The 22,717-nt window shown below is 43.4% G+C and overlaps 1 protein-coding gene across 1 annotated transcript in view; it reads right to left on the reverse strand.

The window, feature by feature from the left end:
• LOC311033902 (uncharacterized protein) overlaps window positions 1-12,558 on the reverse strand; it is a 65,328-nt gene extending 52,770 nt beyond the window's left edge. The window contains exon 1 of the mRNA XM_084041611.1: window positions 12,459-12,558. Within this exon, the coding sequence (XP_083897737.1) occupies window positions 12,459-12,507 (49 nt within the window). The 5' untranslated portion in view covers window positions 12,508-12,558. The remainder of the gene's footprint in view (window positions 1-12,458) is intronic.
• Window positions 12,559-22,717: the final 10,159 nt, after the last annotated feature.

Here is a 22,717-nt window from a genome sequence, read left to right on the forward strand (position 1 = left end):
ACGTTGTAAGTTGAAGTGGCAAAGCGTTAAGTTTCACGTCCGACCCGGGATTCAAACCCAGGTCTCACGCTGGGTAGAGAAAAACTCTACTGCTCTGTCAAGTAGGGCTGCACAAAATAACCAAAATGTATCGGCATAAATCAACAAGCATTTTAACAATCAGGTATAAGCATGTTTTTGTTTGTTGTGCGTATAGTCTATTAATTTTCTGGGTTCTATGTTAGCAGCAAAAACCTAAAGGTAGAAAGACATTAAAAGTATATACTTCAATAGTTGTTGAGAGTCATATCATCATCGCAATATTCCACAATTTTATTTGCATATTTTATGTTTTCCGAAATGTTTTTTGATTGATTACTTTAACACATATGATACGTGTGAGTGTGTGCGTGCGTGCGTGCGTGCGTGCGTGCGTGCATATGACTGATTCATCCTGTATGTCATTGGTTCTCAAAGTGGGGTCCAGGGACCCCCAGGGGGTCTCCAGCTAAATTAGTTAATAATAATACACAGCATCACAATCATTTTAACCTCTTTAACCATATTTAATACTTTGGCTTTTCAGATATATCAGATACATTACATTACATTACATTACAGTCATTTAGCAGACGCTTTTATCCAAAGCGACTCACAATAAGTGCATTCAACAAAGGTAGGGAACGAAAGCTACTAATCACCAGAGGTTATAAGTGCATTTTCTGCAATAACAAGCAGATATATGAGCTTGTAGATCTGCACATTTTTGAAAGATTGTGAACATTTGAGAAATTGTTTTAATATAGTGAATATATATTTTCAAGCAAACATTTTTAATCTTTGGGGGTCCATGCAGCCAAATACATATCATTGTGGGGTCCTTGACATGAAAAAGTTTGAGAACCACTGATATACAGTATACTGTATACACATCTGTATGTCACTCTGTTCAGAACCACTGATATATATACATCTGTATGTCAATCTGTTCAGAACCACTGATATATATACATCTGTATGTCACTCTGTTCAGAACCACTGATATATATACATCTGTATGTCACTCTGTTCAGAACCACTGATATACATCTGTATGTCACTCTGTTCAGAACCACTGATATATATACATCTGTATGTCAATCTGTTCAGAACCACTGATATATATACATCTGTATGTCACTCTGTTCAGAACCACTGATATACATCTGTATGTCACTCTGTTCAGAACCACTGATATATATACATCTGTATGTCACTCTGTTCAGAACCACTGATATATATACATCTGTATGTCAATCTGTTCAGAACCACTGATATATATACATCTGTATGTCACTCTGTTCAGAACCACTGATATACATCTGTATGTCACTCTGTTCAGAACCACTGATATATATACATCTGTATGTCACTCTGTTCAGAACCACTGATATACATCTGTATGTCACTCTGTTCAGAACCACTGATATATATACATCTGTATGTCACTCTGTTCAGAACCACTGATATATATACATCTGTATGTCACTCTGTTCAGAACCACTGATATATATACATATGTATGTCACTCTGTTCAGAACCACTGATATATATACATCTGTATGTCAATCTGTTCAGAACCACTGATATATATACATCTGTATGTCACTCTGTTCAGAACCACTGATATATATACATCTGTATGTCACTCTGTTCAGAACCACTGATATACATCTGTATGTCACTCTGTTCAGAACCACTGATATATATACATCTGTATGTCACTCTGTTCAGAACCACTGATATATATACATATGTATGTCACTCTGTTCAGAACCACTGATATATATACATCTGTATGTCAATCTGTTCAGAACCACTGATATATATACATCTGTATGTCAATCTGTTCAGAACCACTGATATATATACATCTGTATGTCACTCTGTTCAGAACCACTGATATATATACATCTGTATGTCAATCTGTTCAGAACCACTGATATATATACATCTGTATGTCACTCTGTTCAGAACCACTGATATATATACATCTGTATGTCAATCTGTTCAGAACCACTGATATATATACATCTGTATGTCACTCTGTTCAGAACCACTGATATATATACATCTGTATGTCAATCTGTTCAGAACCACTGATATATATACATCTGTATGTCACTCTGTTCAGAACCACTGATATATATACATCTGTATGTCACTCTGTTCAGAACCACTGATATATATACATCTGTATGTCACTCTGTTCAGAACCACTGATATATATACATCTGTATGTCACTCTGTTCAGAACCACTGATATATATACATCTGTATGTCACTCTGTTCAGAACCACTGATATATATACATCTGTATGTCACTCTGTTCAGAACCACTGATATATATACATCTGTATGTCAATCTGTTCAGAACCACTGATATATATACATCTGTATGTCACTCAGCATGGATTCAGACCATGTGTCTGCTTTACATCATCCATCAGCCTGTATCAACAGAAGGTATTGTTGATCACTTTGTACTGTACATAATCATGTGATTTAAACACTTTGTACTGTATATAATCATGTGATTTAAACACTTTGTACTGTATATAATCATGTGATTTAAAATAACAATCTTTAAAGTATTGGAACATTTTGATATTTTCAGACAAATCGTGTGGGTCTTTGACTTGAAACAGTTAATGAACCACTGGCTTACAGTATGTATCATGTGTTTAATGCAGTTCTAACCATAATAGATCTGTATGTGTATAGAGCTTACAGTATGTATCATGTGTTTAATGCAGTTCTAACCATAATAGATCTGTATGTGTATAGAGCTTACATTATGTATCATGTGTTTAATGCAGTTCTAACCATAATAGATCTGTATGTGTATAGATGGGATGAGACATTATTATATGATGATTAATAACGTCTGTATAAACACTGTTTATGTCTAAGTAACTGTGTGTGACTGTGGTAAAGACAGGACAGCACTAACAGAGGAAGAGGAGGAGTTATTGTGGTAAAGACGCACAAACAGAGGAAGAAGAGGAGTGAAAAAACAGAAGCTGAGGTTAAGATGTCAGCACTAACTTTATCTGACATCTTTCATCTGTTTATGGTCAGGGCGGTGCAGACCCAATTGCCACTCCAGGCAAGCTTTCTCGGATCCCCCCCCCCCCACACACACACACCCCCATCCCCACCCTCCAGCGTGCGCGTGGAATGTTTGTCCTTTTCTTTTTTTTGCCTTCATAAAATATCAACAGCTACGTATAACAAAAGATAGCACACATTTCTCACCATTCCTCAAAACTGCAGGACTGATGGTGGTTTATTTGGTAGCATTTTGTAGTGTGTGACTGACTGATTAGCTTAACTCTTCAACAATAGGGGAGAGCGGAGGTGAGCTGCGAGTGTCGTCAATTTAACAGCCGCCCGTCTCCCCTCTCCCCTCCCCCATCCCAGTTCAGACAGGCAGTATCACAAGGTTAATTCACTCATGCACACAGAGATGTGACTTGCAAACGACAAAGAAGTGATAGAATACCGATCGCGCAAGTGTCATCATTCATTTCAGAATACTACACCACAAAAAAAGACAAAAATGTTTTGTCGACACTTTTTTGCCGCCTCTCCAAACTGCCGCTCCAGGTGGTCGCATGGGTCGCCTATATGGACGCGACGGCCCTGACCATGGTTATGTCTCTACACTGTCAAATGATTAGTGTTAACTCTACACATGTAACCAAATGGACCCTTAGTGTACAAATGTAACGAAATGGACCCTTAGTGTACAAATGTAACCAAATGGACCCTGAGTGTACACATGTAACCAAATGGACCTTGAGTGTACAAATGTAACCAAATGGACCCTGAGTGTACAAATGTAACCAAATGGACCCTGAGTGTAAAACACCCTGGACAACGCTCCACACGTCCTAGACTCTTCTCCCTTCCCTAAAACAAACAAGACTCTACAATGTCTCTCTGCATCCTATATGTATGTGTTGACCTTGCCTACTCTGGATTCTCTGGATAAAGAGTCTGCTAAATGCCAACATTCTAAACTGTGTAAGCAGTGTTATGGTCACATGGAAATAAACAGCCGTTTGGATATGAATAATATGGCTGTCTGTCCTGCAAATGACTGAGGCTGTTACAATACCCAGACTGGACTTCTGTTAACACACTTCTCATCGGGATCCCAAGCAAGATCCTTCAAAAGCTCCAATAGATCCAGAACAGCACTGCTAGAATCCTGATGATCCTGATGAGTGTGTTAATAGGAGCACATCCTCCTCTCACTGCACTGTCTCCCCATCTCCTCCTCCTTTGAATTACATATATCTATGTCTTTTTATATGCACTGCTGCTCTACTCTTAACACAAGGAACAATGTACAATGTACTAGGTCGATCAATCTGAGCGTTCTCTGTTTCGTGTTTTTACTGTTGTTCTAAGTATGTCATGTCATGGTGAGATCTGTAGAAACTGAATTGCCCCCCGGGGATAAATAAAGTCATCTGAATCTGAATCATTGTGAGCTTGTAGATCTGCTATTTTCAAATGGCTGAAATATAGGCAATAAGATAAGCCTATACTTGAAATTTCTCTGCCTCCTAAATAATAACGAGTCACAACCTGTGTGCGTCCTCAAGTCACATGGTGTCCATGTGGATCTGCTCTGAAACGGCCCCTCCTCCCCGCTCGGGCTGGCAATGAGTTAACACTTGCATGACGGCAGTAAGACCAACTACCACACAGACCAACTACCACACAGACCAACTACCACACAGACCAACTACCACACAGACCAACTACCACACAGACCAACTTCACATCAAAATGACAGTTTTTTCCTCAACTCCATTGACCACTGCCTCGCCTCGGGGCTTCACAGGCTCTGACTCCTCCTCCCCCACACAGTGGGGAAACCATTTTAAATATCGTTTCAATCCCACTCACACCTCACATGTTGTCTAGTGCTACGCTTCATGTGGTTTACAGGCAGAGAAATAATGATATAGGCTATATGGGAACGTGAATGGGAATGGTAACCATGAGACCCGATATGTAAAATCTTTATGACAAAAACTTAAAACAGTGAGATCACTGTATTGTGAGCTTGAATTAGGCACATGAACAGGGTTTAGGAAATGGTTACATTTACACTCTTGAGTGAAACATGGATAGCCTAAACATGATTCACTGGTAGACAGAGTAAATAATATGTAGGCCTACTGAAGTTACACAGATTCACTTTTCAAAGTTACATTTATGCCTGCTGTCTGAAGCCGGAGACAGAGACTCTCTGTCCCCAGACCCTATCTCTTTGAAGAGCACGTATGAAACAGCTGATCGCTGTAGCACGGTTCATAAAGTCATAGGTCAAGTTTGTGATATGGACTCAAGGCAGAATGTTTCACAATTATAAACATTTGATATTTACCATTTGAGTACATACAGTACAATTACCTCCATCAGTGGAATAGGCCTACAGGTAGGGACTGAAATTGTAAATATGAATAACCAAAATTTGGAATTGAGCTAAATTAATTTGCCTCAAATTCTGTTTTATTTATAGGTTTGGCCCTCGGGCCGTACGTTGACCATATGCTTCCTAAACCGTGTTCATACACAAACTCAAAATGCATGTGACTTCATAACATTGTCAATGGAGAGTAAAAAACATGCACTGTATTTGCTTTCATACGAAACAATTGATCACTGAAAAATGTGACTATTGAAAGCAAATCACATTTATCTGAATAAATGTGTTTCTTTTTCATAGAGTGCAATTAAACAACTTTGTTGACATTAGATTGTTACGACCCTTTAGGTCTAGTCTAAGGATCGCAACATAATGACGGAAACCACAGCACTTGAATGAATTAAATTGTATTTATTACTCACAAACAGGCAGGAGTAGGGAGTAATGCTGAATACAATATGTTTTAGTAGCTTGGAACAAGATAACATAAATGAATACTACAAAATATGAGAATAAATGGATGAACAAAGGAATGAAACAAAGAACAAAGCAGGCTAACCAATAACAAATGACAAACTAAACAAAACAGAACAGAACAGGACAGAAGCCTCCTCACGAGGAGCTCTAAGGCACCATAGTCATTGGTAGTTCATAGAATAGGTGGTGGGGGAAAGGAGGGACAGAGTCTCCGCTCACACTAGTAAGTGCTGGATGTTTCCCCAACAAGTGTCAGATACGAATGAGCCTTTGTAGAAGATCTCCAGCCGGTCTGTCAGTCGTAACCATGGAAACGAAGCGAGCAGGCCAATCCGTGGGGGTGATCACTCCCCACGTGCCGATCCGCCGTCAAGCCACGCCCCCATGCCACAGGACGACTGAGATTGTCAATGAGTGATAGCAGCCAACGCCCAGGCCAGCGCCCTCACTCATTCTGTTGTAACTCTTAGGCCTATTATATAGGATATAGAAAACAAACATAACAGAACCAATAACAAATAATAACCTAATAATAATAATACTAATAATAATACCAACGGCCCCCTGGCCGTAACACCCCCCATCCTAGAGAGAACTTCCTCCCCCAGAGGTTTTCTCTAGCACGGGTTTACACTTTAACCCTAAGGTTTACTTTACACACGTGAGAGGGCATCAGCCAACACATTATCGACGCCTTTTTTATGGCGAATCTCAATATTGAAATCTTGCACCAGTAACGACCACCTCATGAGCCTCTGATTCGAATTTTGCATTTGTTTCAAAAAAACCAATGGATTGTGATCCGTATAAACAAGAACAGGTAAAGGGCTTGAGCCGACATACACTTCAAAGAATTGTAATGCTAGCAGTAAGGCCAGAGCCTCCTTTTCCACAGTACTGTAATTGCCTTGTGGCGCATTGAATTTTTTTGAATAGTAGCAGATGGGATGATCGATACCTTGTGCGTCCTCCTGCAGTAACACCGCACCGGCTCCACCTGCGCTGGCATCCACCTCAAGTTTGAATGGCTGGTCGAAGTTTGGGGCTGCCAGCACAGGGGTACTGCAGAGGAGCGCCTTGCAGGATTCAAAAGAAAGTTGACAAGCAGGTGACCACACAAATGGTTTTTTAACACTGGTCAGGTCAGTTAACGGCACAACTATCGCAGCAAAATTTTTGCAAAAGCCGCGATAATAACCGGCCATTCCGAGAAATCTGCGGAGCTCACGCCTCGTTTTGGGCGCCGGATACTCAAGTATTGCTTGAATTTTTGCATTTACTGCGCGGACCTGACCTTGACCTACCTGCCTGCCAAGATATGTAACCGTAGCACACCCGAACTCGCACTTGGCCAAGTTCAATGTGAGGCTGGCCTCTGTCAACCTCTCAAAAATCAATTTTAAAATGTGAATATGCTCAGACCACGTCTCTGAAAAAGCAACAACATCATCCAAATACACTTCACAGTTCTCTATCCCGTTAAGAACAGTGTGCATTAACCTTTGGAATGTGGCGGGTGCATTTCGAAGCCCGAATGGCATTACAGTGTACTGATAAAAACCATCGGGTGTAACAAAAGCAGAAATATCAGACGCACGCCGGCTCAAAGGGACTTGCCAATAGCCTTTGAGTAGATCAAGTTTAGTAACAAATTTAGCAGAACCAACCCTGTCCACACAATCCTCCATGCGAGGCAGCGGGTAGGAATCAGCTTTTGTCACATTATTAACCTTTCTGAAATCAGTACAAAAACGCTGGCTACCATCAGATTTAGGCACAAGCAAACATGGCGAACTCCACGCACTAGAGCTGGGCACAGCCAGTCCGTTCTCTAACAGATAATTAATCTCTTTCTTAAAAAGAGCACGTTTAGTAGGATTAACCCTGTATGCATGTTGTTTGATTGGGGGGTTATCACCTACATCTACGTCGTGAGAAAGGACATTAGTGCGGGAGGGAGTGTCTGAAAACAGAACGGGATTATCCTTAATTAAAGAAATAATATCTGCTTGTGCGCGTTCATCTAAATGGTGCAAAAAATTTGGCAAATTTGCCACCACGTCAGAGTTTTGCAAACGTAAACCAGAGGAGTTTTTTGCACGTAAGCCATCACTTTCGGGGGAATAAAGCGAAGGCGCAACGAATGCCACCGAGGCAACAACAGCGGGTGAGACTGGAGATGCGCTCTCGGCGCGATCACAGTATGACTTGAGCATATTCACATGACAGACCCTGGTCTTCTTTCTACGTTCTGGTGTTTTAACCACATAGTCTGTCTCACTAAGTTTTTCCTCTATCACATAAGGACCACAGAATTTTGCTTGAAAGGCAGAACTAGGGATTGGGAGGAGGACCAGAACTTTATCACCTACTCGAAAATCCCTCTTTACAGCCTTTCTGTCAAAATTCTCTTTCATCTGATCCTGAGATTCAGACAACGCACTGCGGGCTGTCTCTCGAGCTTTGTGCAGGCGCTCACGAAATTTAGAAACATAATCCAACACATTTGTGGCTGGACTAGCTGGGTCACACAACAGGCCATCTCTAAACGCATGGAGAGGACCACGCACACTGTGGCCGAAAACTAGTTCGGCAGGACTGAAGCCAAGCGACTCCTGCACACTCTCCCTAATAGCTAACATAAGAAAGGGCAAACCCTCATCCCACGCTTTTCCCGTCTCAGAACAGTACTTCTTCATCATCGACTTAAGCGTTTGATGAAAACGCTCAAGCGCGCCCTGGGACTGTGGATGGTAAGCACTGGACTGTCTGTGTTTGATAGAAAGAGAGGATATCACCTGCGCAAACACTTTGGAGGTGAAATTACTTCCTTGATCCGATTGAATTATTTTCGGTAGGCCGAAAATAGAAAAGAAATTAGTCAAAGCTTTAATCACCACTTTAGCCTTTAACGTGCGTAACGGGAACGCCTCCGGATAGCGAGTAGCCGCGCACATCACAGTCAATAAGTATTGGTGACCAGACTTTGTCTTAGGCAATGGGCCTACACAGTCTATGATAATATGTTCAAATGGTTCTTGAATGATTGGAATTGGTCTCAACGGAGCGGGAGGAATAACCTGGTTAGGTTTTCCTGTAACCTGGCACACATGACAGGAGCGACAAAAATCGGCCACCGCGGATTTCAATCCTGGCCAATAAAAATACCGAAGAATGCGATGATAAGTTTTTCGAACACCCAGATGCCCCGAAAAATTATCATGCGCCAAACTCAAAATTTGAGATCGAAAGGCCCGAGGTACAACAATTTGTTGCACCGAATTCCACTCCAAATTACCTACAACAGGCGGATACCACTTACGCACCAGAAGGCCGTCCTCCTCACTATATGGGCAGCTCGTGTCACCTGTACGAGCTGCAGCCCAACATATAGCGAGAGACGGATCATTCTGTTGCGCCAGCATGAATGATTCTCTGTTCACATCAAACACAAACTCGGCCTTAATGGGCAACAACCTATCACCCACTCTCTGCTTGGATTCGTGTGCAGGAACACTCAGTGGCTTTTCAGAAAATAAGAACGAATCGTTCAAACTTAACACATCATCAAATTTCCGTGCCTGCGCACGGGTCACCGCACAGGCAGGGAACACAGTGTGTGGTCCCCCACATACAGAATCAAAATGGTTTAAGTCAATCACCGGATTCTCAGTAACCTCTGGCGTCGGAAAAACCTTCTCCCCTGCCAGATCATTACCGAGAATTAAAGTAACACCGTTCACAGGTAAACAATCTCGTGTACCGACCTGCACAAAACCTGACACAAGAGGCGAGCGCAAAAAGATGTTATGCAGTGGCGCGCGTAACGAACTCATTTCTACCCCAAGCAACAGCGCATCAGAGCCACAAAAGGACCTATTTGAAAAGGGCAGAGCACTGCGTAAAATCAAAGACTGAGAAGCCCCCGTATCACGCAACATGACAATGGGGACCTGCTCATCTTCACTTTCAGACAGCGCAACTGTACCTTTTAAAAGGAATGGGCCAAAGCACTCGTCCGTCTCTGCCTGGACAGGCTCACCTGAACCAAGTGGAGACGGAGAAATAGAGCGCACAAAACCCACACCTTTTGATTTTTTAGGAGAATTGGAGCTCTGATTATCTTTGCGCTGCAGGAGCGTAGGGCACCGAGAAATGAGATGCCCCTTCTCATGGCAATAGAAGCACTCTCTAGCCTCCGAAGAGGCACGGCTACTATCGCCAGAGGGAGGCGGGCTTTTTGAGAACCTTCTCTTGTGATAATGTTTCCCAGGTTTTCCATTCGGGCCGCTTTCGCGCCGCCCTGATGGAAAAATTGGACGGTGAGACAACACGAATTCATCTGCACTAATTGCAGCCTTGGCGATAGTTTCAACTTTTCGCTCATTCAGGTACACTACAACTCTCTCTGGCAGACATGACTTAAACTCCTCTAACAAAATTAGCTCGCAGAGCTGGTCAAAATTGTATACTTTACTTGCTTTACGCCACTTTTGAAATTGCACACACTTCTCCTGTGCAAATTCAACGTGAGTTTGATTGGCAGTTTTTTCAGTAGTTCTAAATTTTTGGCGATATGCCTCAGGGACCAATTCATACGCCCGAAGAATTGTTGCCTTAACGATTTCATAGTCTAAACTCTGGTCAATGGATAGACTAGTACAAACCTCCTGGGCCTTGCCCACTAATTTACACTGCACCAATAAGCTCCACATATTTCTGGGCCATTTCACAGTTGCTGCTATACGTTCAAATGCATGAAAATAGGAATCTATCTCCTTTTCCTTAAAGGGAGGCACTAAGTTAATATGCCTCGTGATATCAAATACAGGCTCAGCGCGCTCAGGGAGGGGACTGGATCCCGTCGCAGCTACAGGCTGAGAGGCAGGTGACCGGTCAGAGTCAAGCCTCACCCGCAAATGAAACAACTCGAGCTCCTTGCTCTGCCGCTGGAGGTTAACCTCCGCGGTTTGGAGCTCGAGCCGCTTCATCTGGAGCTCCACCTCTCGGAGGCGGAGGGCTACTCCTAGATCACCCATATCCCCCTCAGCTACTGGTTGTTTTTGCTCAGACATTTCAGGCGGTTCTGGTTCGGAATCAGAGTCTGAGCCATGGAGATCCGCACCCCCATGGCCTCCAGGGGCTGCCGAGAGAGTGTCTGGCTCCCCCCCAGCTACACCCCCAGATATACTCACCGCCGCTGCTTCTGACGATTCCAGGATGCCCCTCTCCTTTAGTCGCTGCGACACACTGGCCTGTATCTCTGCCTTTCGGGCCCCAGCCGAAATATTGATCTTGTAATCTTTTGCTATGGCCATCAGTTCTACTTTTGTGCACTGGCTTAAGTGTTCATCAGTGAGGACTTGTACTACTTCTACCTGACCAGAGGACATGATTATACCCCGAATAGTACAATATACTACCTGCCAATCTTTTTTTTAAAGCAAAATATACCTCTTTCACCCCGCAACCACCCTACTATTGCTACTTACTTTAACCAATAATGATTGCCTTAGCTTAATCAAAATAATTAATTAGCCTAACGGAAAAAAAAAAAAAAAAAACTTTTCTTTTTTTTTTGTGTCTTTTTCACGCCAACCGAGAACCCAGTTTGTGTAATGGCCTGGATCCGACCCAAACCACCACACAAACTGGACTGGACGAGCCCCCAATTATGTTACGACCCTTTAGGTCTAGTCTAAGGATCGCAACATAATGACGGAAACCACAGCACTTGAATGAATTAAATTGTATTTATTACTCACAAACAGGCAGGAGTAGGGAGTAATGCTGAATACAATATGTTTTAGTAGCTTGGAACAAGATAACATAAATGAATACTACAAAATATGAGAATAAATGGATGAACAAAGGAATGAAACAAAGAACAAAGCAGGCTAACCAATAACAAATGACAAACTAAACAAAACAGAACAGAACAGGACAGAAGCCTCCTCACGAGGAGCTCTAAGGCACCATAGTCATTGGTAGTTCATAGAATAGGTGGTGGGGGAAAGGAGGGACAGAGTCTCCGCTCACACTAGTAAGTGCTGGATGTTTCCCCAACAAGTGTCAGATACGAATGAGCCTTTGTAGAAGATCTCCAGCCGGTCTGTCAGTCGTAACCATGGAAACGAAGCGAGCAGGCCAATCCGTGGGGGTGATCACTCCCCACGTGCCGATCCGCCGTCAAGCCACGCCCCCATGCCACAGGACGACTGAGATTGTCAATGAGTGATAGCAGCCAACGCCCAGGCCAGCGCCCTCACTCATTCTGTTGTAACTCTTAGGCCTATTATATAGGATATAGAAAACAAACATAACAGAACCAATAACAAATAATAACCTAATAATAATAATACTAATAATAATACCAACGGCCCCCTGGCCGTAACAAGATATAATAGTGAATATGAATATGATTAGTAGATATAATAGTGAATATGAATATGATTAGTAGATATTATAGTGAATATGAATAATGTGCTAAATAGTGAATAAAGAAGCTTCTCACCATGAGACAGTCCAACTGTCATCATCAGTAGAACAAACACAGTCTCCATGTGTTCTGGATGGAGAGGAGAGGAGAGGAGAGGAGAGGAGACGAGACGAGACGAGAGGCAGGCTGGTTAGAGGAGAGGAGAGGAGAGGAGAGGAGAGGAGAGGAGAGGAGAGGAGAGGAGAGGAGAGGAGAGGAGAGGAGAGGAGACGAGACGAGACGAGAGGCAGGCTGGTTAGAGGAGAGGAGAGGAGAGGAGAGGAGAGGAGAGGAGAGGAGAGGAGAGGAGAGGAGGGCTGGTCAGGTGAAGAGGCAGGTGGAGGTCTTAGGTCAGATTGTGAGGCAGGTGGAGGTCGTAGGTCAGATGGAGGCAGGTCGTAGGTCAGAGGTGGATGTAGAGATGTGTCTCTGTGACGGCTGATAGATTCAACATGAAGACAAACGCTCCATGAGACACACCCTCTCTGTGGATCAACCAATCATTACGTTGCAACACAACATTCTGACCAATGATAAAACATGTGGTGTTTGTTGGTCTGTTTAGAGGAAACAGGAAGTGGAACCGCCTTTTATGAAGAAAAAATAAACGCTGTCTGGAGGGTTTTTCTGATGAAAAAGAAAAAGAGGTGGCAGAAGTGGTCACATGACTGACTGAAACACACTTCAGTATAACTCTATAAATGGAACTTACTGAATATTAAAAACTAAGTTTTAAACTAGTAGATCTGGAAGTAATACATATTTGGCCAAAGAAAAAGTAATAAAGATTGGGCAAAAGTATGGCATCGTATCACCTAAAATATATGGCTCTTCCTTTACCATCTTCCAGAGACCAGCCCCCAAGTCTGTGTTTCTCCTCCCCACCTGTCAGCTCTGCTGTCTGGGTACATGCATGTTGAAATGCATGTTGAAAAGCATGTTGAAATGCATGTTGAAATGCATGTTGAAATGCATGTTGAAATGTTGTCCTTCCAACATTTCAACATAGAGATCATATCTCACACCAGGCATGGAATTTCATCATTTTAGGGTCAAGGCCACTTGACCTTTGATGTTGTCAAATATCAGATCTGCAAGGCCATCAAATAAAACCATTATATTCAATGTAAGGTAAAGTAAACTATATCTCTGCTGTTGGGCAGAAACCAACTATGTCCAAAATATTAACTTGTCATGAAACGGGGGGTAAAATAAAACTTTTTTTATTTTATTTGTATCCCACGATTTTGTAACCCTTTTAGAAGCTGCAAAGCTGCTCTACAAAGAGACAGAGACATCATCATCCGCGACACCTATTTGTCATTGGCTGTCCTGGCTGTCCTTCACTACTTTAAGCCAATGGGGACACTTCCCGTTTAAGCCAAATAATGAATGCAAAACACCTACTGAGCCCCGTGGGTAGGTCAATATCTCACCTATTTAGACCAGTCAATAGTCTGATTAAACGTGATAATGTCCCATTCAGTGCATTGACAGCAACCAAAATGGGTGCAATAAACACCAAAGCTCAAATGACATTTGGCCCCTATAATGATGAACTTCCAGACCTTCACTGCCCTTGAGCAAGACAGTGAACCTGTAAGAGATGCCTCACATCTCTACCGTCACTGGCACTATGTACGCTCTATGGAGAATCACTATGTACGGTCTATGGAGAACCACTATGTACGGTCTATGGAGAATCAACATCTGTTGGAAATATTTTCTTATTTGTTTGTGGTGTCACAAGAAATTGAAACATGCTTTTTTTCATGAAATAGCATTACACATTCATCCTCACACCACAATCCCTAGAACTCATACCCAATACAAATAATAACAGAACTGTATGTGCTGCAGGGCATTCTGGGTAATCACCCCCACCCAATAATAGCCCCGTCCAGGATGCTACAGTAGGATGATAAGACAGAGAACAGTGAGAAAGCAGAAGTTATTTCTATAGATGGACGATAACACTGATGTTGACATTATGCTGTGTCATGCTGTGGATTTCTTCACAGCTGAATTGACGTAAAAAGTACTAAGTGTGATAATAGTGTGAAACACAAAAGCAGAATTATCTGCAGACATAAATTATGAAAAGTGGAGAAGATATTGGCATACGTACGTATACGTATTTATTCAATTTGAATAAAGGCTATACATGTAGGCTTTGTTATGATATTTTGCAATTACAAGTAAACAGTATGTATTATGTAATCAAGCTGACTCCCAAATGGAGCAGGACAGCAGACTGACACCGAAAATACATCCAAGGCACTCCGTCTTTGATTAAAACAATATTTAGATATTTATTTTGAGGGAGGCAACAATATGACCTAATACTGTAGATCTACATCAGGGTCTAACATGTTGTCTAATCAGTCACACATAAATACCAGCCATGGGTAACATGACAATCATGTCACTTATTGTGTCATCATGTCAGTTCAATAAATATCCAAGTGAGCACAAATGCACAAATAAACTAGAAAAAGTGCTCCTCGGAGCACAGGTCTCCGCCAGGACAGGTACGTTATTGTGGCCTCCTAGTGGCGCTATAAGAGGCCAATGTGAAAGGGGTGTCATTTCTTCTTAGGCTTTTCACGGCAATCAGACACTGCATTCATGATTTGAGGCTTTCATTCCAAAAATGTGTTTCGCTAAAATTAGACCTCGGCCTAGTGGGAATGTGCGTGTGAAATTTCACGGAAATAGCAAGCTGCGTTCATGATTTGAGGCATTTTGTTCAAAACGGACCAATCCTGCAAACTTTGGAAGCCAACCTTAGCCAATGAGGATGGAATATGGAAAATCGGACAGATCCGTGTTGATCACATGACTATAGAGAGAATGTTTACCGATTTGCATGACGTTTGGATAAAATCTGTAGGAGTAAATGGGTTTTGCACAAATCGGCCTCCTGGTGGCGCTATAACAGGGCTATGTGAAAAAATTGGGGCAGAGGTTCTGAATTGGCATCCAGGGAGTGTTTCGGAGCGAGCGGGCCAACGGTGTCAGAGATTAGCTGTTCACAGACGGACACACACACGGACGGACGGACGGACACACACACGGACGGACGGGGGGTAAAACATACTCTCTCGCCATGCCTTTCGGCCTGGCGGAGACAATAAAAAAGTCAACATCCAAGTAGTGACCAACACCAGTTCTTCATTGTAATCAGCAGAGTTGTAAACGACACGACAGCAATTACATTTATTTATACACTATATTGTCTGTTTGGCCGATATCTGATTAGCGATGAATTGCTTAGTAAAAGTTATCAGGTTAAACCCCATTTGTACACTCTCAGAGTTACACATCCGTAAGGGGCCATTTAGAACCCCCTCAAGGAACCATGAGGGTCCCTGGACCACACTTTGAGACCCACTGGTGTAGCAGAGTGTTTCCAGTGAGTCAACACCCTGACTCTGTTTGACCAGAATGGAACAGAGTCTTCATTAGTATCATTGGTAACAACCTGTGAAGGAAGTAAGGAAGAGGCCCAATTTCTTTTCCAATATGCCTATAGCAATCATAGACATAATATCTACGATAGCAATGGAGTTTTGTCCAGAAACAACCTCCTGTCCACACCCCTCCCTCACCACAGACACAATGTATAAACTGCAGGGGCGCAGGGGGCATTTTAGAACGGGGTGCTCCTTCCATTCCGACATCTCGCCACTCCGACTAGTGGCTTCCGCGTGCGGTTAGGGTTAGGGTTAGGTATAGGGTTCGTTAACGTCGGAAAGGCGACATGTCGGAAAGGCGAAATGCACCCTTTTAGAACTGCGGGGGGGGGTGCATGCACGCGCGAGCAGCGCTCCAACACAAACACTACAAACATCAACACCAAAAAACACAATATCTCAACTCTATGCCACAGTCCCTGGTGCTGCTTCAACGAGCAGTTAGCCTATGCTGACGCATTATGGTGCCATATGATATAAATAAAACCCAATAAGCTTGACAGTACACGTTAAAGGATCTGCACCATGAATTAAAAAGATATATAATAATATTTAATATCATATTGTTTATGTCCCTCAAACGTTTTTCAAAAGGTTTGAGCCTAAATCAAGCCTCAGATATACTCATTCCAACTAACTTCTCTCTGGCTTATAAAGCACTTTCACCTGCAATACCACATTGTCATGATTTGCACGTGGCGCTATTGAGCCAGTTTGTATGCATGTTATCTCCTGGTTCTGAGTGGAAAAAGTAAAGTTTTTCAGGGCTAAGTCAGTTTGGCCTGTTTTGAGACCAATTTACATAAAACCCCACATATGCTGTGAAAGCCTGAGTGCTCAAACTGGAGTATTTTTTGGGATAGAAGAGAGGTAGGGGAGACCAAAACATAAAATGATTGGCTCAGGAATGAGACAAAAACAGAATCTCCATGAATTCAATGCTTGGGGTGTGTAATTGATCAAATGACCACCAGTGAGGCCTGGGACTAATTTCATTGAAAACTTAACAACAACACTGTTATATCGTAGATGTATTAGATATTTATTAGATATTATATTGATATTATAGCTATTTTATTTGATCAGATATGTGATGTTGTTACCTGACAATTAGTTGACTTTTGGTGAAAAGATACCGCAGATATCGGTATCAGTTGATATCGGAATCGGAAATTAAGAGTTGGACAATATCGGAATATCGGATTGTCAAAAAAAGTCAATATCGAACATCCCTAACAATACGATTATTATTTAAAACTTGAAGCACCTAGCCTACTAAAAGTCATCTTTAGACTGGTCATTTTACATGTCTATTTTGATTAGGACTATAGAAGTGTTCATTTTCTGAAGTCTGAACCATTAAGATCAGTTACTTGAAAAGTGTGCCGGTTTTGCACAAAAGCAATTTTAATAAAATTACTATCGGCACATGATTCATATAGTAGTAGTGGTTTCTGTTTATGACTATGAAATCGGTCTGAATCATTTTGATTGAAACGTTTTTAATACAAATAGTTCCAATGGCATCTAAATTTACACATGTGGTTGTAAGTATAATGCTTATCGGTGTTGTGAGGATGAGGGGGTACCTGAAAAAAATTCTCCCCTCCAAGGGGTACCTGGGCCAAAAAGGTTTGAGAACCCCTGCTTTAAGTAGTCTCTGCCGGTCATAAAATTATTGCCTCAGGAATGACACAAAAACAGAATCTCCATGAATTCAAGGCTTGGGGTGTGTAATTGATAGAAAATTTCAACAAAAAAAAACATTTTGTTTTGAACAAAGAAATATATTTTTTCTACCTTTAAAACAAAAGAGTTACTGAGTTTCCATGACAACTAGGTTGCAGTAAAGCGGGTCTTGTTGTTGTGGAGGAGGGCGGGTCTTCATCTTGTAGTAAATGTAGAATCCAACACTCACCATGAGCAGGACGCACATTTCAGCCACATGGAAGTAGAGATACACACCGTGATCTACACACAACACAACACAACACAACACAACACAACAAATACATTTTACACAATTATCATTATTATGTTTTCCACCTGTGGGCTCTGTTTCTATGATTCCCTTATGGGGGTCTATTTCATTCCATTCCCTGTAAAATGTAGTTGGCAAAATAATGTATTATAATTCATGCTTACAGGGAATGAATGAAATGAGACAGAGTTGTGACGCTTTAAAATGTCTATGCTCAATATATTTATGCTCAATGAATATATTTATTCAATCCAAGAGCTGTCTGTCTGCTGTCTGTTCCACTGGATGTTCCACTGGAACTCTCACTGAGTGGGACAGAGGTGGTGGTAGGTGGCATAGAGGTGGTGGTAGGTGGCATAGAGGTGGTAGGTGTCATAGAGGTGGTGGTAGGTGGCATAGAGGTGGTAGGTGGCATAGAGGTGGTGGTAGGTGGCATAGAGGTGGTAGGTGGCATAGAGGTGGTGGTAGGTGGCATAGAGGTGGTGGTAGGTGGCATAGAGGTGGTAGGTGGCATAGAGGTGGTAGGTGGCATAGAGGTGGTGGTAGGTGGCATAGAGGTGGTGGTAGGTGGCATAGAGGTGGTGGTAGGTGGCATAGAGGTGGTAGGTGGCATAGAGGTGGTGGTAGGTGGCATAGAGGTGGTGGTAGGTGGCATAGAGGTGGTAGGTGGCATAGAGGTGGTAGGTGGCATAGAGGTGGTGGTAGGTGGCATAGAGGTGGTAGGTGGCATAGAGGTGGTAGGTGGCATAGAGGTGGTAGGTGGCATAGAGGTGGTGGTAGGTGGCATAGAGGTGGTGGTAGGTGGCATAGAGGTGGTGGTAGGTGGCATAGAGGTGGTGGTAGGTGGCATAGAGGTGGTGGTAGGTGGCATAGAGGTGGTAGGTGGCATAGAGGTGGTGGTAGGTGGCATAGAGGTGGTGGTAGGTGGCATAGAGGTGGTAGGTGGCATAGAGGTGGTAGGTGGCATAGAGGTGGTAGGTGGCATAGAGGTGGTGGTAGGTGGCATAGAGGTGGTGGTAGGTGGCATAGAGGTGGTGGTAGGTGTCATAGAGGTGGTAGGTGGCATAGAGGTGGTGGTAGGTGTCATAGAGGTGGTAGGTGGCATAGAGGTGGTGGTAGGTGGCATAGAGGTGGTAGGTGGCATAGAGGTGGTGGTAGGTGGCATAGAGGTGGTAGGTGGCATAGAGGTGGTGGTAGGTGGCATAGAGGTGGTGGTAGGTGGCATAGAGGTGGTAGGTGGCATAGAGGTGGTAGGTGGCATAGAGGTGGTGGTAGGTGGCATAGAGGTGGTGGTAGGTGGCATAGAGGTGGTAGGTGGCATAGAGGTGGTAGGTGGCATAGAGGTGGTGGTAGGTGGCATAGAGGTGGTAGGTGGCATAGAGGTGGTGGTAGGTGGCATAGAGGTGGTAGGTGGCATAGAGGTGGTAGGTGGCATAGAGGTGGTGGTAGGTGGCATAGAGGTGGTGGTAGGTGGCATAGAGGTGGTGGTAGGTGGCATAGAGGTGGTAGGTGGCATAGAGGTGGTAGGTGGCATAGAGGTGGTGGTAGGTGGCATAGAGGTGGTGGTAGGTGGCATAGAGGTGGTGGTAGGTGGCATAGAGGTGGTAGGTGGCATAGAGGTGGTGGTAGGTGTCATAGAGGTGGTGGTAGGTGGCATAGAGGTGGTAGGTGGCATAGAGGTGGTAGGTGGCATAGAGGTGGTGGTAGGTGGCATAGAGGTGGTGGTAGGTGGCATAGAGGTGGTAGGTGGCATAGAGGTGGTAGGTGGCATAGAGGTGGTGGTAGGTGGCATAGAGGTGGTGGTAGGTGGCATAGAGGTGGTAGGTGGCATAGAGGTGGTGGTAGGTGGCATAGAGGTGGTGGTAGGTGGCATAGAGGTGGTAGGTGGCATAGAGGTGGTGGTAGGTGGCATAGAGGTGGTGGTAGGTGGCATAGAGGTGGTGGTAGGTGGCATAGAGGTGGTGGTAGGTGGCATAGAGGTGGTAGGTGGCATAGAGGTGGTGGTAGGTGGCATAGAGGTGGTGGTAGGTGGCATAGAGGTGGTAGGTGGCATAGAGGTGGTAGGTGGCATAGAGGTGGTAGGTGGCATAGAGGTGGTGGTAGGTGGCATAGAGGTGGTGGTAGGTGGCATAGAGGTGGTGGTAGGTGGCATAGAGGTGGTAGGTGGCATAGAGGTGGTGGTAGGTGGCATAGAGGTGGTAGGTGGCATAGAGGTGGTGGTAGGTGGCATAGAGGTGGTAGGTGGCATAGAGGTGGTAGGTGGCATAGAGGTGGTAGGTGGCATAGAGGTGGTAGGTGGCATAGAGGTGGTGGTAGGTGGCATAGAGGTGGTGGTAGGTGGCATAGAGGTGGTGGTAGGTGGCATAGAGGTGGTAGGTGGCATAGAGGTGGTGGTAGGTGGCATAGAGGTGGTGGTAGGTGGCATAGAGGTGGTAGGTGGCATAGAGGTGGTAGGTGGCATAGAGGTGGTGGTAGGTGGCATAGAGGTGGTGGTAGGTGGCATAGAGGTGGTAGGTGGCATAGAGGTGGTGGTAGGTGGCATAGAGGTGGTGGTAGGTGGCATAGAGGTGGTAGGTGGCATAGAGGTGGTGGTAGGTGGCATAGAGGTGGTGGTAGGTGGCATAGAGGTGGTAGGTGGCATAGAGGTGGTAGGTGGCATAGAGGTGGTGGTAGGTGGCATAGAGGTGGTGGTAGGTGGCATAGAGGTGGTGGTAGGTGGCATAGAGGTGGTAGGTGGCATAGAGGTGGTGGTAGGTGGCATAGAGGTGGTGGTAGGTGGCATAGAGGTGGTGGTAGGTGGCATAGAGGTGGTAGGTGGCATAGAGGTGGTGGTAGCGATATTGATTTTTTTCTGTATTTGGCTGGGATCTTGGCATGCCCATAATCTAGTTAAATAAACAGAGAATCCTGTCAGCTCCTACTAGCATTACAGATTGCTCGGTCACATTATCTTAGGTAGCCCATTGCATGGCAATGATGGATATCTTCCAGATTTAAAATCGAACCAAGAATTCAGGCAAGCCTGTATCTTGGTTAGATAAATGTCTGGGGATATTTTGTCTATAACCATGCAGGGCACATTAATTGATAAATATTGCCAGATTTAACATTCAAGAATTGTAGGCAAGTCCGTCTCTTGATTGAATAATTGTTGGATATTTTTTTCTATGACTGTGCCGGGCCCATTAGATTAAGGACTTGGACATAGGGCTTGGGGATTTGGTGTCTGTCTTACCAGGAATTCTGCCTTTTCATATATCTTTGCAGTATTGCTGAAAGCCCATATTAGCTTAAGTTTTAAATAAAAATCCTTTTCTACAAGAGAAGTCATAAGAGGATTTGTTTATTTCTTCAAACGGACCTTTGGCTCAAAGGCTTCGGGTCTGATCTTATCTCTGGACAAATTGATGAGTGTAAGAGTATGCAACAGTTGTTACTATAAATAGAACTGGGCATTGTCGTGCGTGTTTCCTGAACAGAGAGGTTTATAGTTTCACAGTTACACTCTGAAAATGTCTCTGTGTGGTGCATGCTTTATCTGGGGTGCAACAGCATACCTACACATATTGGGTTTAATTTTTATTTATTTTTTTAGGTTCTACATCTATTAGAATTATTTTGATTTCGATTGTCGATTTGTTGTAGAAACTAAAATACTTGCTTCTCGATTATACGTTTCAATATATTTTGGGTTAATTGCCCAGCCTCGGACCAGCTCCGCCCACTCACCGTATTTCACAGTATGAATGCTGAAGGAGTACTCGGTGCCATTGACCGCACCCCGCTCTGTGGAGGCCATGATCCAGGCTATGTACGTGGTGTTGCTCAACAGCGAGGTCAGCTGGTACGAGTGTGTGTCTGCTGACACCATTATCTCTGCACACACACACACACACACACACACACACACACACACACACACACACACACACACACACACACACACACACACACACACACACAGGACAAACACATAGGGTACAATACAATATACAGTAAGGGCACTAGTTCTCAAACTTTTTCATGGCAAGGACCCCCAAATTAATATGTATTTGGCCACAGGCCCCCCATCTGAAAATGTTTTGTGTTTTGTCCCAGAAGAGATGATTTGTCTTTTTTTTTTAAACGTTTTCTGAACATTTTCAAGATTTTTCAAAAATGGCAGAAGTACAAGCTTGTACATCTGCTATTTTTGAACAGCCAACATAGAAATAGACAAAGTGGTTCAAATGATTGTGATTAACACATTTTGCTGGGGACCCCCTGGAACCCTTTTTTTCTTTGAAAACCATTGTACATTTACAGCAAGCACCCTATGTTCGCTAATCTAATCTAAAGTAACAGTGTAGATTAAACATGTTATCAAATGGGGGTCTGTGGTCTAGTAATGTATATCAAACTGGGGGTCCTTAAAATTCGAAAGGTTCAGGGTCACTGAACTAGCTTATAAACCTACCTTTCTCGTCCCCATGTCCCGTGGAGTAGAAGACGGTGTAGTTGGTGATGAAACCACGTCGTTTGTCTTCAGGGATGTCCTTCCACTCCAACACTACCTCTGTGCTCCCGGGCTTTGCCTTTAGCCTCACCGTCACCGAGGGTCCCTCCAATGGCACTGCAATGAAACGTAAAGAAAGATATAACCCAATGGCACTGCAATGAAACGTAAAGAAAGATATAACCCAATGGTAATGCAATGAAACATGTCAACACACATATAACCCTCCGATGGTACAGTAAATTACCATTGGAGGGTTTTATGTGTGTTGACATTTTGCATTGTAATGCAATGCAACATATAAACTCAAATCTAATCCCACCAACTTCTGGACTAGGGAACC

The sequence above is a fragment of the Gymnoscopelus microlampas genome (genome assembly GCF_963454915.1).
Source record: "Gymnoscopelus microlampas genome assembly, chromosome: 18".
NCBI lineage: Eukaryota > Metazoa > Chordata > Actinopteri > Myctophiformes > Myctophidae > Gymnoscopelus > Gymnoscopelus microlampas.